At 32.7% G+C, this 16,146-nt stretch overlaps 1 protein-coding gene across 4 annotated transcripts in view; it reads left to right on the top strand.

Moving 5' to 3' along the window:
* Zmym2 (zinc finger MYM-type containing 2) overlaps positions 1-14,406 on the top strand; it is a 120,805-nt gene extending 106,399 nt beyond the window's left edge. For 2 of the 4 annotated variants that reach the window (XM_010633809.3, XM_010633810.3), the window contains 5 exons: positions 449-600; positions 9,614-9,728; positions 10,336-10,587; positions 10,902-11,022; positions 12,325-14,404. In XM_010633809.3, the coding sequence (XP_010632111.2) occupies positions 449-600; positions 9,614-9,728; positions 10,336-10,587; positions 10,902-11,022; positions 12,325-12,517 (833 nt within the window). In that variant the 3' untranslated portion in view covers positions 12,518-14,404. Of the gene's footprint in view, positions 1-448; positions 601-9,613; positions 9,729-10,335; positions 10,588-10,901; positions 11,023-12,324 lie in introns of all 4 variants that reach the window. The other 2 variants (XM_010633808.3, XM_010633813.3) reach the window with 2 other exon arrangements.
* Positions 14,407-16,146: the final 1,740 nt, after the last annotated feature.

A 16,146-nucleotide genomic window follows, 5' to 3' on the forward strand; every position in this document is an offset into this window, starting at 1 on the left:
TTTTTTTTTTTTTTTTTTTTTTTTTTTTTGGTACTGGCGATTGAACTTGAGACCTTTGCACTTGCAAGGCAGGCGGTAGCACCACTGAGCTAAATCCCTGACCCAATAAATACCTTTAATTACAAAAACCTAAGTGTAGTTTAAAATAGTTCTAACTGCATCTTATTGTAATTCAAAATTCTTAGAACCAATTCCCAAGATTACAGTAAATTGGATGTACTAATAAAATAAAATTTAAAAAGCAATTTTTTTTTTTTTTTTTTTTTTTTGGTATGGTGGATTGAAGTCAAGTCCAATGCACTTGCAAGGCAGGCAGCAGAACCACTGAGCTAATCCCTGGCCCAAAAAAGCAAAATTCTTAGAATAATCAGTTTCAGAAAATTTCTTAACCTTAAATAAGACATAAGTTTAATAGCACTTGCTGATTTTTATTTTATATCTTCTTTAGCTAAATCAGTAAAATTAAAAGAAGATCTACTGTCTCACACCACATCAGAGCTTAATTATGGGTTAGCCCATTTTGTCAATGAGATCCGAAGACCAAATGGAGAAAATTATGCACCTGATAGCATCTATTATCTTTGCCTTGGAATACAGGAGGTTAGTAATTTGTTAATTGCTTTCAAATAAAACATGATTAAAAGTTATTATGGGAGTTCTTGGAAAGAAAAATGTTCATCCACTTACTGGTCTTATCAAGAAAGATTTTCCTAGCTACTTTGTTTTTTTGCTCTAATACAGTACCTATATTCTTAAAACCTCAGGTTCTTCAAACAGGGCATTAAAACCAAAAAGTATTTGTGGGAAAATAGGATATGGATGGACAGGCAACTCAAAACCCATGTATCTTTTGTAACTAGTCTAACACAGTTGTATTTTTGCCATATATAGATGATAATCAAGATGGCATCATTTCTTCCTTGCATTTTGCAAATAAATGAATTCATATTGTGAAGTATAATGTGTAGCCAAACTGGATTGTAGACCTAAACCACATTTACACAGAGACATGTCTTACCTTTTTTATTTAGAAGGTCTATTTCACTGTGCACATCTGTGTTTCTAGCATATTAAACTAAGTTTGAGAGATAGTGTCATTAAAAAGATCATTCTTAGGGGTTTTAGGTAAGCTTCATTCACATGTCTGAAAATGGAATTGTTGAAGTGTTTTCCACAATAAATGTGAAGATCAAGTTTAAAAATGACCTCTAGGGCTGGGGATTTAGCTCAGTGGCACTACACACCTACCTTGCAGGTTCGAGATCCTGAGTTAAAACTCTGGTACCAAAAAAAAAAAAATGACCTCTAGTTCTCAACACATTCTGCAGGTTTAGCCCAGAGTTCAGAAAGAATCTTTAGCTTCAAATCCTTTGTATTTTAAAATGTGGTAATGGACAGGCAAGATCTCTTTAGTGTTTTGTTTGTAGGCCTAAAATGTAATGTTATGCTGCTAATAGGTATTAGATACTGAAATAAGTTACTGAAAAAAACTACAGTTGTTTTGATTTGTAATTTTATTTAGTATAGATAAATTTGCCTGAGATAAATGTAAATGTTGCTGGAGTTGCAATATGTGGCTATACATTATGTTGTATTCACATTATGTTGTATTCACTATCACATATTTCAGTAGCTGTCTAAAACAAATTGAGATCTTATTCTTTGATAGATTTATGTATACATGAAGCCTCTTGTTTCATTGGTATAGTTAACACTATTCTAAAACCACTACTTCTCTGAAAAAAATCAGATTTTACCCATTACTTTATTATTATCATCATCATCATAATTATTATTATTATTTTATTTTTGGTACCATGAATTGAACTCAGGACCTTGTGCTTGCCAGGCAGATGCGGTACCACTGAGATAAATCCCCAGTCCATTACTTTATTATTAAAATGTATTTGGCAGTAAAACCTGACTTAAAGAGTCATGAAGCTGTTGTAGTCTTCTTTATTACACTTAGTGTTAATATTCATCCGCAGAATATTCACTATAAAATTTTAATATTTCTAAATAAGGGAAGGGCGCCAATCCAGACCACTATGCAAGTAATATGTAATTATGTACATCCCCTCTATTTCCTCTGTAAAATAAAAAGAAAAAATAGGGCTTCCAAAACATTGACCCCATTGGTTTTGGCTTAGGGATTGTGTGTGTGTGTGTGTGTGTGTGTGTGTGTGTGTTTCCTCCCTTCCTCTTTTGTTATATCTAGTGCAAAAAATAGGAATAGCTTTATAAAATACTACACAAGGTGGAGGTGCAGCCACCTCAATTCTCTGGTTTCTAAAGAAGTTACTTATTATATATAAATCTCCTTAAGAGCAAACTTAGGAGCTTGATCTTCTCTTAAGAGAAAACATTTATTTTAATTTTAGATAATTGTGTTGACCAGATCAAATAGTAAAAGTATTATTGTAGAGAACACTCCAGTTCTGCCAAGTTAATCAGCAGGAAGTTGAGAGAGTGAATTCTAGGCTCTTGTGGTTTTAATCCAATATTTTTTGCTGTTTTGGGATTCTGTATAAAATTATATTTATAAAATCCTTCTGCTAGAAACAATCTTAAAGCTTAGCATGTAGATGATATAATGTTTTTAAATAGACTAAAGGACAGTAATAAAATGGAACTTTTCTCTGGCCCACCTGTGTATTGACCTTTGGTCAAATACTTATTGCTGTTTAAGCTATTTCCGTGGTATTACCAAATAGTATAGAGATGCACTTGATTTTTATATTTTATCTTCTATATCAGTTTTCAGTTCTGATACATATGCATATTACTGTCTATGAAAAAACAGCTTTACTTTTGTCCATTCTTCATGTCTTTTTATTTTTCTGGCTTTATTACATCATTCCCAGAAGAGTTCTTTGTTTCTAGTCTTGGTAGGGAAGTCTTCTGTCTTCATTAAGTGTATTATCCTCTGTTGAGTATATTCCCATCCATTGGGTTTTTTTTTTTTTTATTGTTCACTTTTTGTAGCTTTTGTTATGTGGTTGAAGATGTTCTTTTCTTTTGCTAGATAATTGAGTTGTTTTTTCTTTACTATTTTGTTATAATAATAAATGGTTATTGAATTTTGTCAAATGCTTATTCATCTTTTGAGACAGTATTTTTCTCCTTTGTTTTGTAAACCACTTTAAATCAATCTTACATTCATGGGCTAAATTTCACTTGACGATGATGTATTCTTTTTATATATTTCCAGATTAGATCTTCTAACATATTGTAAACATCTGTTGTGAATAATCTTGTGGGACAATAATTCCATAATTTTCTTGTCTTTATCTGGTTTTTGTTATGGGGTAAAACTGGCCTCATAAAATGAGTTGGGAAATGCTCCTTTCTCCTATCTTTTGAAGGAGTCTGTGAGAATTGGTATTATTTTCTCTTAAATGTTTCATAAATTTCACTAGCCATAGACCTGGTATTGATTTATGGGGAGTGATCCTGAGGGTGATTTTAAATTAGTAAATCAATACCTTAAGCTGACCTAGGCCTGTTTTTTTCTGTTTCTTGAAACAGAAATTTTGGCATTTTGTCTTTCAAAAAATTTCTGCATTTCGTCAAATTTTTCACCATAAGTTGATAACCTTCCTTTATTATCTTTTTTAATGTCTATAGGATGTGATTATACTTTCATGCCTGTTGTTAGTAAATTCTTTCTGTTTTTTGAACAGTCCAGCTGGGGATTTAACAAATGTTTTCTTAAAGGGCAAGATAATAAATAATTTAGGCTTTAGCAGACCAAGAGGCAAAAATTCTAGGATTTTTTGTTATCTGCTTAGATAACTACTTTAAATAAAACCAATTGTAAGTGTAAACAAAACATCTTAGCTCAATGGCTATTAAACAACAGCAACAAAAAACAGGTAGTTGTTGGGATAGGCCCAGTGGGGCTAGGGCACCAGTTTTATTGAACTGTTTAGCTAAAGGTATATCTCTTTTTTGACCTTTGATCATTGTTAGATCCTTTCTAAATTTACTTTTTCCCGCACCCCCAGTTTCTTCAATTGAAGAATTGAATTGACTTTACAACTTTCTTCTTGGGCCAGGAATTTGGACCCGAGTTTGATTTCCGGTCCAAAAAAAAGAACTTTCTTCTTTTCTTAGGAAAGCATTGAAAGCTATAAATTTTTTGTTAAAAATAATTTACTTAATTCCACAAATTTTTATATGTTGTAGTTTTCTTGACTAACATAAAGGAAAACGCTGTTAGAGAAAGTTAGCTGGATTGCTTTTTATTTGAACTCTATAGAGATTTGAGAACTAGGTAATTTTATAATAAATAATTATGGATTATTTGTATCTTTTCAAAGGTTCTTTACCCACCAATTTTTGTTATGGTGGTAAAATACATATAAAATGAAATCTATCATTTTTACTATTTTTAAGTGTATAATTTGGTGTCATTAAGTATACTTACATTGCTGTGCCATCACCACCATCCATCTGTAGAACTCCTTCATCTTAGCACAACTAAAAGTCTATCCATTAACAATTCATTCTTTCCTTTTCCATGAGCCCCCTGCAACTATTATTCTACCATTTTTATAAATATGACCTCTGTAGACACTTCATATAAGTGGAGTTGCACAGTATTTTTTTCTTTTATGTCTGACTTATTTCACTTAGTATAATAGTCTCAAGGTTCATCCATATTGTAGAATTTCTTTCTTTCTTTTTTTGTTTTGTTTTGTTTCAGGAATTTTTTTGGGTTGGTTGCTTGGGTTGTGGTTCTGGTGGGGTGGTTTTTCCTCCAAGATCTAATCTGTAGCCTTAGGCATGTGTTAGGCAAGTGCTCATTGAATTCATCCTTATCCCTTTGAAAATTTTGAGACAAGGTCTCTCCAGTACCCAGGGTATTGTTGACTTTGCCATCCTTCTTACTCTGCCATTATGCCCAGTTCAGTACTTTTGTTAGTATACGATGTTTACTACAAAAATTGATGTATTGCTGAACTGTATACTTAAAAATAATTCAGATGACAAACTTTAGATTGACCACAATTTTTAAAAATTGTGCACTATTCTCTTAACCATTTGTGCAGATTTGATCTATTTGCACCGATGGTGTTTACAAGCAGCCTTAACCTATTACTGAAATTTTTTAAATTTTTGCATGAAATTTGTAGATAAGTAAATTCTACCTGAATGTGTATAATACGAAAATATGTAACAGTGTAATTGAATTGTTATCTATTGTTTATGTGTGTCTATCCCACACATACACATATACTAGGGATTCAACCCAGGGCTTTTGCATTGAGTTACCAAGTCCTTTTTCTTTTTTCTTTATTTTTTTTTGGTACCTGGGATTGAACTCAGGACCTTGGGCTTGCGAGGCAGTTGGCAAAATCAAGCTAAGTCCCTGGCCCAACGCCTTTTCCTTTTGCATTTTTGAGACAGAATCTTCTAAGTCACTGAATTGCCCAGGCTGTTCTGGAGCTTGAGATCTTTTTGCCTCAGTCTCCCAGAGTGTTTGGTTTACTGGCATGTACCATAATGCTTAGCTTATAATTGAGTTTTGAAGGACATGTAGAAACTTACTAGATATAAAAGATGAAGGAAGGACAGTGACATCCTGATAAAAGAGAAATCTATACAAGGACACGATTTTCCAAGGAACTGCTTGGCATGGCTGGAATGTGGAAAGTGGAGAGGGTTTCTGGTATTGGGGGATAAAATAGATAGCTTTACCACACAAACTCCTTGATGAATGGTTAAACTTCATCTTTTATCCACAGTGAATCATGAAAAAGGCTTGCTTGTCTTCCCCACCCTCCTTCAATATTACTGTATTTGTGTGTTTGCTGCTGGAGATAGAAAGAACCCAGAGCCTTCAGCATACTAGGCAAGAATTTTACCAACTGACCTATATTATCAGTCCAGATTTTTGTTAGTTTTAAAGATCACACTTAATTCTTTTCTGGGATGTAGCCAGCTGAAGGATAGAACATTATTGAAATGTAGATTGTGTAGAACTAGTAATTTGTAGCTAATTTAATAATGGATTTTTGTTTTTAATGAAGCTTTATTCAGATAACATTCAATAAAACAACTGATTTTAGAGATTTATGAATAAAATGTTCTAAATATACTCAGTAGACCTCAGATTATGAACATTTTTAATTCCCAACATTTATTTTAGTTTTATAGGGCCGGGGATTTAGCTCAGTGGTGCTGTGGCCTGCCTTGCAAGCACAAGGTCCTGAGTTCGATTTCTGGTAGAAAAAAGAAATTATTTTAGTTTTATAGTTACATATATTTAAATACAATATTTCCTCCTTTAGCTCCCCAATTCTTTTTTTTTTTTTTTTCCTTTCATTGAGTTTATTGGTACATTTTAGGTATACAGTACAGTTACCTTCATTATTGGGATCTTGTACCTTTACATGACAGGTCTTGGTTCTCATTTTTTTCCCCTTTCCGTGCTCTCCCTTCACCCCCTCCTCTCCTCCTAATTTACAAACACTTTATTTCCATTTTTTTTCTTTTCCCTTACTACCCTTCCCCTACCCTTCCCATTTTCCCTACACCTTTAGCCCTTTTCTTCCTATTTAACATTGTCAATTGTATCATTAGGATCTTATGTACTGTTATAGTTTTTCACACCAGAGAAACTATTCGGTGTTTACACATGTGTGACTTATTTATTTCACTTAGGAGTATATCCTCAATATGTATCCATTTTCCTATGAATGAATCTAATTTCTCATTCTTTATGGCTGAGTAGTATTCCATTTTATAGAAAAACCACATCTTCTTTATCCAATTTCCAACTGATGGGCAAATGGGCTATTTCCAAGATTTTAGCTCCCCCATTCTTTGACAATACGTATTTGTCATATTGGTAACAAAACATGTCTGAACAAATGCATTAATGGTCTGAACATACTGTTTAAAGCCATGATTTTCCAGTTGCCTATTAACTGTTTTTTAAGACTTTCATTCTTCTTAAATACCAGTATTATAATTTCTATTTAAGTAAATAGTTTTATTTACCAATTTGCTACTTTGTCCTGCAAACCATTCTTAATCTATAAGAATAATTAGGGCCCTTGAAATATGACTAGTCTGAAATGAGAAGTGTTTTAAATTGTAAAAAGCATACAAAGTTTCACAGAACTCATTTTTTAAATGTTGAAATAACATTTTGGATATATTATGCTAAGTGCTCAGTATTCCTGTTTCTTTTCTTTTTTAAAAAAATGACCATTAGAATATTTAAAATCACTTGTCTAGCTGGGCACTGTGGCATGTGCTTATAGTTCCAACTACTTGGGAGGCTGAAGAAGGAAGATCTCAAGTTTGAGGCCTGCCTGGGAAATTTAGTGAGTCCCTGTATCAAAAAATTTGGGGATATAGCTCAGATAAACTAACAGGCTCAGGCTTCGGGATTCAGTTTCTAGCTTCACACACTAAAAAAGGATACTTATTAGTTAAAATAATTCTATAGGTGAAAACATTGTTTTGGGGTTTTTTTTTGTTTGTTTTTTTGTTTGTTTGTTTGTTTGTTTTATGCTAAGGGTCAGTCCCATTCTCGCATGTGCAAGGCAAATGCTCTGCCACTAAGTTGTATCTCCAGCCCTGAACATAATATTCTATTAAAATTACTGTTGTTTAGGATTTCTACAAGTTTACAGCCACTACGAAATGAATTCAAGGCTAGTATGAACTACGTAGTGAGACCCTGTCTCAAAATAAATATAATAATTGCTGTTCAAACAGTCCTATCAAGAGATTTTCTCTGGGCTTTGTAGCTGTGAGCTGCTGCTGTCCTTGCCAGGTGCTTCTTTAGCTTTCTTTGCTTCTCTTGGTTCCCATTCAATTTAAAGGCCTTGGTGGGGTAGGGTGTTTGTAAGTTGGGACTGTCTTTAATGGAAAATTACAGCAAAATAATATGTTACTGCAGGCTGGGGATTTAGCTCAGTGGTTCTGCCACCTGCCTTGCAAGTGCAAAGTCCCTAGTTCGATCCCTGATACAAAAAAACAAAAAACAAAACATAACAAAAAACTAATATGTAATTGCTTCTAGACTACAACAGGGACTAATAAAGTATATTCTGTGAAAGTGGGCAGCAGGCATCACCTGCCTTATAAGCTCAAGGTCCCAAGTTCCATCTCTAGTACTAAAAGGGGAGGGGGGGCAGCAGATTACTAATTTGTCATGCATTAGCCAGAGAAAACTTTTCAGAAGGACTGAGTGTTGGCATATCACTTAGGAAATGCTTTAGTAGAGCTGAGTTGGGAACTTAGTAATTTTTTACTTGTTGCTAAGATTCTAAATGTGCATTGGAATTATTTCTACTTTCTTCTTGGATTCACAAATAAAAATACTATCTCAGGGATTTAGTTCTGTGACTCTGCTGCCTGCCTCACAAGTGTAAGGTCCCAAGTTTGATCTCTGGTACCCCCCAAAAAAATCTCAGGATAATTTCCCTCATTTTTATTATATTGTTTTATGGTAAGAACAAAAGATACAAATTTGCTATTCTAAACTTGGGGATTTTACTTTTGAGATTTTTTTGTATGATGTATAACTGAGTTTATGTCTTAAAAAATCTAGGAGCCTTACTTTACAAAAATGTATAGTCCCAGTAAATAGATTGTATTGTTATATTTTAACCAGTCAGTGACATAATGATACACATAGTTTAGGAAATAATATTTTTTAGAATTCCTGCTGACCAACCCAGAAGCAGAGGAATGATTTGGCATTGTTACTCCATTAATTCCCAGGCTTATCAGTCAGTCAGCTGTCATCCTGTTTGAAAAGCATTTGTTGCTATATATTTCTATTCTTTTGAAATAATTAGCCAGCCATTATGCCTTCTGACTAATAGAGGTAACATTAGATAACTCACGTGATGGACATTGTAATCTCAGGTTCATGTATAAACAGTATATTCTTCCTTTTATTCTTCATGTATCTTTTTATTTGAAAGTTTTTTGTGTACAGTTTACCATTTTTTTAATCCAGTCAGACAATATCTGTGTTTTAATTAGTATGTCTAGACCAGAGATTAAAAAAAAAAAACTTTATAAAAGATCGGATGGTGAGTGTTTTAGGTTTTATAGACCATGGTTATGTCTGCAAACAACATTCAAGTGTACCATTTTAGCAAGAAACCAGCCTGGATCAGAGACATTAAGGGTTTGGCATAAAAATAGCAGGAGTCTGCAAATGAACCAGCATCTGTATTCCCAGGAAACTTTGTTTATGGAAGTAGGTAGTGGGCTGGATATAACACAAAGAAACTGTTTGCCTGGCCTTGGTTTAGAGCAGTGATGGCAAACCTTTAAAATCTGTATTTTTCTTTGTGAACTAATAAATAAACACCACAGTATTTTATCTGACAGGCTGAAGTTTCTTACCCAGTTTTTATATTCTGGGGGGTGTGTTTAGCTTTGAATGTTTAAGCAACGGATTGACAGTTTATGATTCTTTGTGATTCATAGGTGTATAGATGAAGCCACTCATCTCATTTTGTTACTGGCTTGAGCTTTTCTTAGACATAGAGCTTTTTTTGATAAGAAATATAAAGTGTAATTTATTCACTGTTTGTAATTAACTGGTTTTCCTTCAAGAACTTTTTTTTTCTTGTAGTATTTGTGTGGTAGTAACCGAAAGGACAACATATTTATTGATCCCGGATACCAGATGTTTGAGCAAGAATTGAATAAAATACTCCGAAGTTGGCAACCAAGCATACTTCCAGATGGTAATGCTATTTTAAATAATGTTGTTAACTTTGTATTGAGATTGTTATTTTTCCAGAAAGTGTATTTAAAATAATTAGAAAGTAATTTAAATTAGCAGTTTTTAGAGTACTAACTCAGGAGCTCATCTGTTCATTGCTTGTTGCACTAGAAATGAATATGGTCAGTAAATGTTTATAATAAATTTCATAAGATGTATAACTTACTTTCTCTGGAGTACAAAACTGGATGTTTATGTATGGATATTATGATGTAATGTTCTCTTAAACCACTGTTGAGATGTATGAAGAAAGTGTATATAAATGGAATCCCCCCCTTCTTTTTAGAATTCTACAGGTTTAAATTCTTTTCTGACCGTTACCTGCTTGTCCCTTTGAAGGACAGAAGCACACATCCAGTTCCTTATTCTAGAAATGATAGCTCCATAGTCTCATGTGTCTCTTAGGCTTTGTTTTATTAAAGAGCTACATAAGTAATTCTAAAATTCATTCCAGTTGACCTGGTGTTGAGCAGAGGACTGGCATATATTTGTTTTAAATTCATTTTATTTCTAGGTGGTAAATGTAAACTTTTTTTATAATTATTTTAAAGTAGTTCTCTTTGTTTAAGGGTCAATATTCTCTCGAGTTGAAGAAGATTATCTCTGGAGGATAAAACAACTAGGATCACACTCTCCAGTAGCTCTTTTGAATACCCTGTTCTACTTTAACACTAAGTATTTTGGCCTAAAAACAGTGGAACAACACTTAAGACTTTCCTTTGGCACTGTGTTTAGGCATTGGAAAAAAAATCCTTTAACAATGGAAAACAAAGCCTGTCTTCGATACCAAGTGTCTTCCTTATGTGGAACAGATAACGAAGGTAGTGTACCTGATTTTATTTTGAGGTTTTTCTGTGGGGGGGATATTCAAGCCTTGATTTACTAACACTCCCACCCCACCCCCATCCCATGTCACTTGTGAAGAACCTAAGGATTATCACTTTTATAAAACAAGACAAATTATGTCTTCTATTGTCTGTTTCTTTTGTTTGAAAAATTGTGCTTTACTAGAAGCCAGAGGATTCATTCAATGTTGAAGGGCACGTAGTTTGATTTTGCTAAAACATGCTAGAAGTAAAGAGTACTATTTTTCTTCAAGGTTGGTTTTAGGTTTACTTAATTTTTATTTTTTAAGATAAAATTACTACTGGAAAAAGAAAACATGAAGATGATGAGCCAGTATTTGAACAAGTTGAAAACACAGCCAATCCTTCTAGATGCCCTGTGAAAATGTTTGAGTGTTACTTATCTAAAAGGTAAGCATTAATGATAGTTGACGTTTTCAGATTGTCATATAAGTTCATTGAATTTAACACTACCAATAAATGTCATTTCCCCCATTCATAAATTTCTTATTTCCAAATCCAGTTAATTAACTTTTTAGTCCCATTATTATGAAATACCCAGCTCATACTTCCGAATTCATATGATTTAAAAAATCACTCTCTACTAAAGTTTATTGCTGTTGTCATCTTTTAAATTATAGCTACTCAATAATTATACAAAAGAGGAGCACAAACTTTCTGTAAAGGGTCAGATAAACCCACTCATTTCTGCTGTTAGAGCTAGAAAACAGCCAAATACTATGTACACATTCATGATAAGTATTTGTGCTATAGTAAAACTTGACACTAATTGTGGCTACCTGTCCTGTGCCTACTCCTGGTAAAAACATATGTTCAAAGGATATGATTACATTTAAGAAAAAAATAGTTCTTTATGAAGTTGTAAAAGATAACAGCAGTGTTCTGAAAGTACTATACTTTTCAATTATACCACTGCTGTTTTCCCAGTCTAATCAGCATTTATTTAAAATGCTCTATTTTATTCTTTTCCATTGTTTTAAGTACTCTTAATTTTCAGATTAAGATAAACTAACTCCTTTTGTTAACAATTTCAAAAAGGGTTGATTTTTTAAGATCTCATAAAAACAAATGTCACCAATAAGTTGATAGTATTTCTTGTCATGACTTAAGGATAGCTCTGTTTGGCTGTGACAGTCTTGGTGTCTTCCTGTAGTGGTAACTTTGTTAGATGGAAATGCCTATTTCACTGTTTCGGATATTTAAAATTTTTTTATTGTGTAATACTGTAAGGATTTTTATTTTTATATATTGTTACACCAGTGTGTGTATGTATATATGTATATGTGTGTGTGTGTGTGTGTGTGTGTGTGTGTATAGTGTATGTGTGTGTGTGTGTGTGTGTTTCATCAATTCTAAGATACATTTTCACATTTTACTAACCCTGACAGTTCGGTTGCATGCTTAATTGGTACATCTTCAAATTATAATTGGCGCCATTAAAATAATGGTATGTCTGTTAGTGGTATCTTGCATTTAGTGAAATAGAGTCTAAATTACAATAGAGAAATAATCTTTCATAACAAAAAATAATTGAGAATATTTTAATAATAGAATAGTTAATGTAAGCAATGAGGCAAAGGATCTGGCCATATAATGTGATCACTGGACCTGAATTATTCTTGAAAGAAAATAGAGTTGTGGGGAATTTTAAATGTATTTCATGAAATTGACCTTCTCTCCTTTCCCTCAAAGTCCACAGAATCTTAATCAGAGAATGGATGTTTTTTATTTGCAACCAGAATGCTCTAGTTCTACAGATAGCCCTGTGTGGTACACATCTACTTCACTGGACCGAAACACCTTGGAAAATATGCTTGTACGGGTTCTTCTAGTAAAAGATATTTATGATAAAGACAATTATGAACTGGATGAAGACACAGACTAAAATGGAACATTTCTGAAGCAGTCGGGATAAAACAGCATTAGATAGTCATGCTGCTAGATCTTTACTATGGAAAACATTTCAAGTTTACTCCTTCTGTTTTCAGTTTTGTAGCAGTGTACCCACACTGGGTATTACCATGTAAATAATCTGTGAGTGAAAGTTGCCATTATTCTATGTAGTGGTTTTAGGATACTAAACAAAATACATTCAAATTCTTTTTTTATTATTATTTATTTGATTAGGTATGTTTGTAACTTTTTACATTACAAAATATGAATGAAAATGTGCCATGTATAATTTTTTCTTGTAGTCAGAAACATCCATATTGCACAACTCTACTGTTGCAAAGCTTCCTCAAGGGGGCGCTTTTACTGGGTTCTTGACCAGATGGTTGTATATGGGTAGCACTACTAAAAGTTTAGAACTTGCAGTGTCTTTCAGAATTTTTAAAATAAAATGTAAACTTAATAGGCTGGGTTTTTGTTTTGTTTTTTTGGGGGGGTGTTTTGTTTGTTTTACATTTTAGTTACTGAAGCCTTACAAGGTTATGTAGAGAGATACCATCTTCTGTACCAAAAATAGACAAGAGAATGCTGTCAATATTGGTGTACTGTAATGTGAATCTATACTGGTGAAAACAACACGTTGTTCCCCTTATTAAAACCTTAGTGTCCTTTTCTCATTTGTGGCTTTCTGCATCACCCCAATCAGTAATATATGTAGGTAAAGAATGACTGTAAGTTGAAAGCAAAATCAAGACATTTTCCTTTTTAAAAATGTCTGATGAAAGTATGAGATTCTCTTTTCTTTTTCTATGTCAACTATAGATATCTATAGTCCTTTCATTCATAGGTTATCTCCCCATCCCATCTCCTAGGATACAGATCATGCTGCATTATTACATGCATAGTACTCTTAACCTTCACAAATTTTATTAGAATTCTTGTGCCTGCTTCCAAATATGGCTGGTGCATACATCGGGTAAATTTGTTAGAAATGCCACTAGTTGCTCTTAGAAAGTCAAGCTACTTTAAATATGATAGTATCGCATTTTACTATGAAGGTTACCAGTATAGTAATTCTGACTATTTCAGGTAATTGAAGAACAAGGAACAACTGACAGATAAGGTCTGTCTCAGAGGAAGTCCCTGTTGATGTTAGATTGGCTTTTACATTTTACTTCTTATAGAAGATTGCGTTTTAAAAAAAAAACAAGAAACTGTACTGTATCTCTGTGTAGCAATTTATCTGTTCATACCTTTTCTTTTAGAATAAGGAAATTTACTTAAAATTCTACTTTCTACGGACTGAGTAAAGTGCTAGCTGCAAATTATCATAAATCATCCGGCTGGCTTTGTATAGCATGTGTGTGGTCATGTCATTTCCTTGTTTTTAAATCCTGAATCACCGTGGTGACATTATTCTAAAAATTATTCAGGGGGATATTGGGCTATTTTCCACAGTAGGTAGACAATATTCACACATCCTTTAGATATTTCTCTCTCTTGGGAAAAATGTTAGCATATTAAAGAAATTTTCTCAGTTGTGATTTGGAAAATTTCACAGATTTAATCACTGTATATTTAAGCAATAATTACCTGAAATGTTTTTGGCATAAGAAAATACTTTATAATGTTCTAACTTGTTTTATAAAGAAAAAAAATTTTTAGTCCCTTGATTTTGTATTTGTTGAGCGATAATCAGACTGACAATAGCAAATCTGATGTAAGTTACTTTACTGAAATAAATTGCTGATTATTTAACGAAAAGTGGGTAACACATTTAAAACATAGAATACAAAAATGTCCTCAAACTTACATTTTTCCAGAACTAATTTAAGTACTTTTCTTATAAATGAATATTGTTAATTAAAAGATGGTTAATTTTAACCATCTTTTATTCTTCAAAGTGGTGCTATATTCCATCAAAAGCAATAAATTTTTTCCCAAATATCACTTCTTGTATATTTTACCAAATATGAATTTCTGCCATGTACTTCTATTTAAGCACCATGCCTTGCTACTTATATTTTCTTCATTTGTAAATTTTAGCTTTTTTAAGCAGAAGTACCTACGTGATTGTAATCTTGACATGATAGAGGACTTAGAACTCTTGTCTTTGCCTCGATTTTAATCCAGTGATAGATTAACTTGATTCTCAGGGGGAAAAGAAAAAAAAAAAAAACCTATTTTATGAGAATTGTTTGTTCTGGGAAAGTCATTTCATCTAGAACATGTTTCATTGATTCCTAGATCTCCTTAATTTTTGTAGTTATACTTGACTACTGAGGAAAAGGACAATGAAATGTTAGTTTTTTTTTTCTTTTTTGGCGATTTCTGATTATAGATAGTGTCCTGTAAATATAACTGTATGTCTTGAGATATCTATTGAAGATGCTATATTTTTCTGTTCTGAGAGAGGATTCTGCCATTTAAAATCATTCAGTGAAAAAGATGATTAGCCATATTATGGGAAGTGAATTTCCCCTGCAAATTGGATCTTTACTAATGCATTTTTAAAGGCTTTTTGCTGTATTAGGTAATATACGATAATTAAAAGATTTTTCTAGGCAAGAAGCTCAGCTTTTTCCCCCCATAAAAATGGTCTCTACTGAAATAGTAACTTTTTTATTGGTAGAATTGCTACAGTATGTTAAACGTTAAAATAAAAAGGATACATATTGTATCATGCATTCAAGTTTATCACTGTTTTCTGATAGAATTTCCCTTTTCCTGGCCAATTATGATTTGCAAATGGGGGTAACTAATTTTTGTGGTGTTACAGATTACAGTAATGGAGAAATCAGAAAATTGCAGTTTTTGATTTATATTATCTAATGTGGTTCCATTTAATCTGAGATCTAAATATCTTGGAGTCTTACATAAGTATAAACATATGCGTTTTTCTTTTGCTAGTTATTTCCAAAATGTGTTGTTACACGTTATTTATGTCCTAAATTAACATTGACTGTAGGATAATCTTGTTCCCCTCAAACAAAATAATCATGAAGTGTACATGAAAGTATTTTTAAAGAATAAATTTGTATAAATTACAATACTTTTGGGTTCTCCCCCTTAATAAGCCCTTATTTTTATAGATGATTCTGAATTTCATTTATTCTGTTCTATGTTCTTGGGATAGACTGGTTTAAATGCCATTTTCCAGTGTTCAGGAACTTTTGTGTTGTTTCTGGGTATATCATACTAACAAAATGGTACCAGTTTAGAAGCTGATATCCAGAACAGGATAGCTATATCAGTCTAGCTGGAAATGGAAATAACTGCAATGGTGTTCAGTTTTGTTTTTTCTTCTTGGAAGCTAGATGTTAGAGATACACCTCAGTAAATGTACCTGACCTTGTGATGAACTGGAATGAAAGTTGTCCCTCAAATGGGAGCAGGTTGTGTCTTCATTAATTACTGGGTTAAAAAAGTTCATGAATTCAGCCTTTTGAAACAAGGAACAAAAAAGATTTAACTTGTAAATAAAATGTTGGTTATTTCTAATGCAGAAATCTGAAGTCTGAAATGTTCTAAAATCTAAATGCTTGAGTGCTTACATACACTCAAAATTTCGGATTTTGGATTTTTGCATTTGGAGTGTTCACCCAATAAAGTCTATGCAAATAT

Source organism: Fukomys damarensis, unplaced genomic scaffold (genome assembly GCF_012274545.1).
Source record: "Fukomys damarensis isolate Sample0158 unplaced genomic scaffold, DMR_v1.0_HiC HiC_scaffold_38, whole genome shotgun sequence".
Lineage (NCBI taxonomy): Eukaryota > Metazoa > Chordata > Mammalia > Rodentia > Bathyergidae > Fukomys > Fukomys damarensis.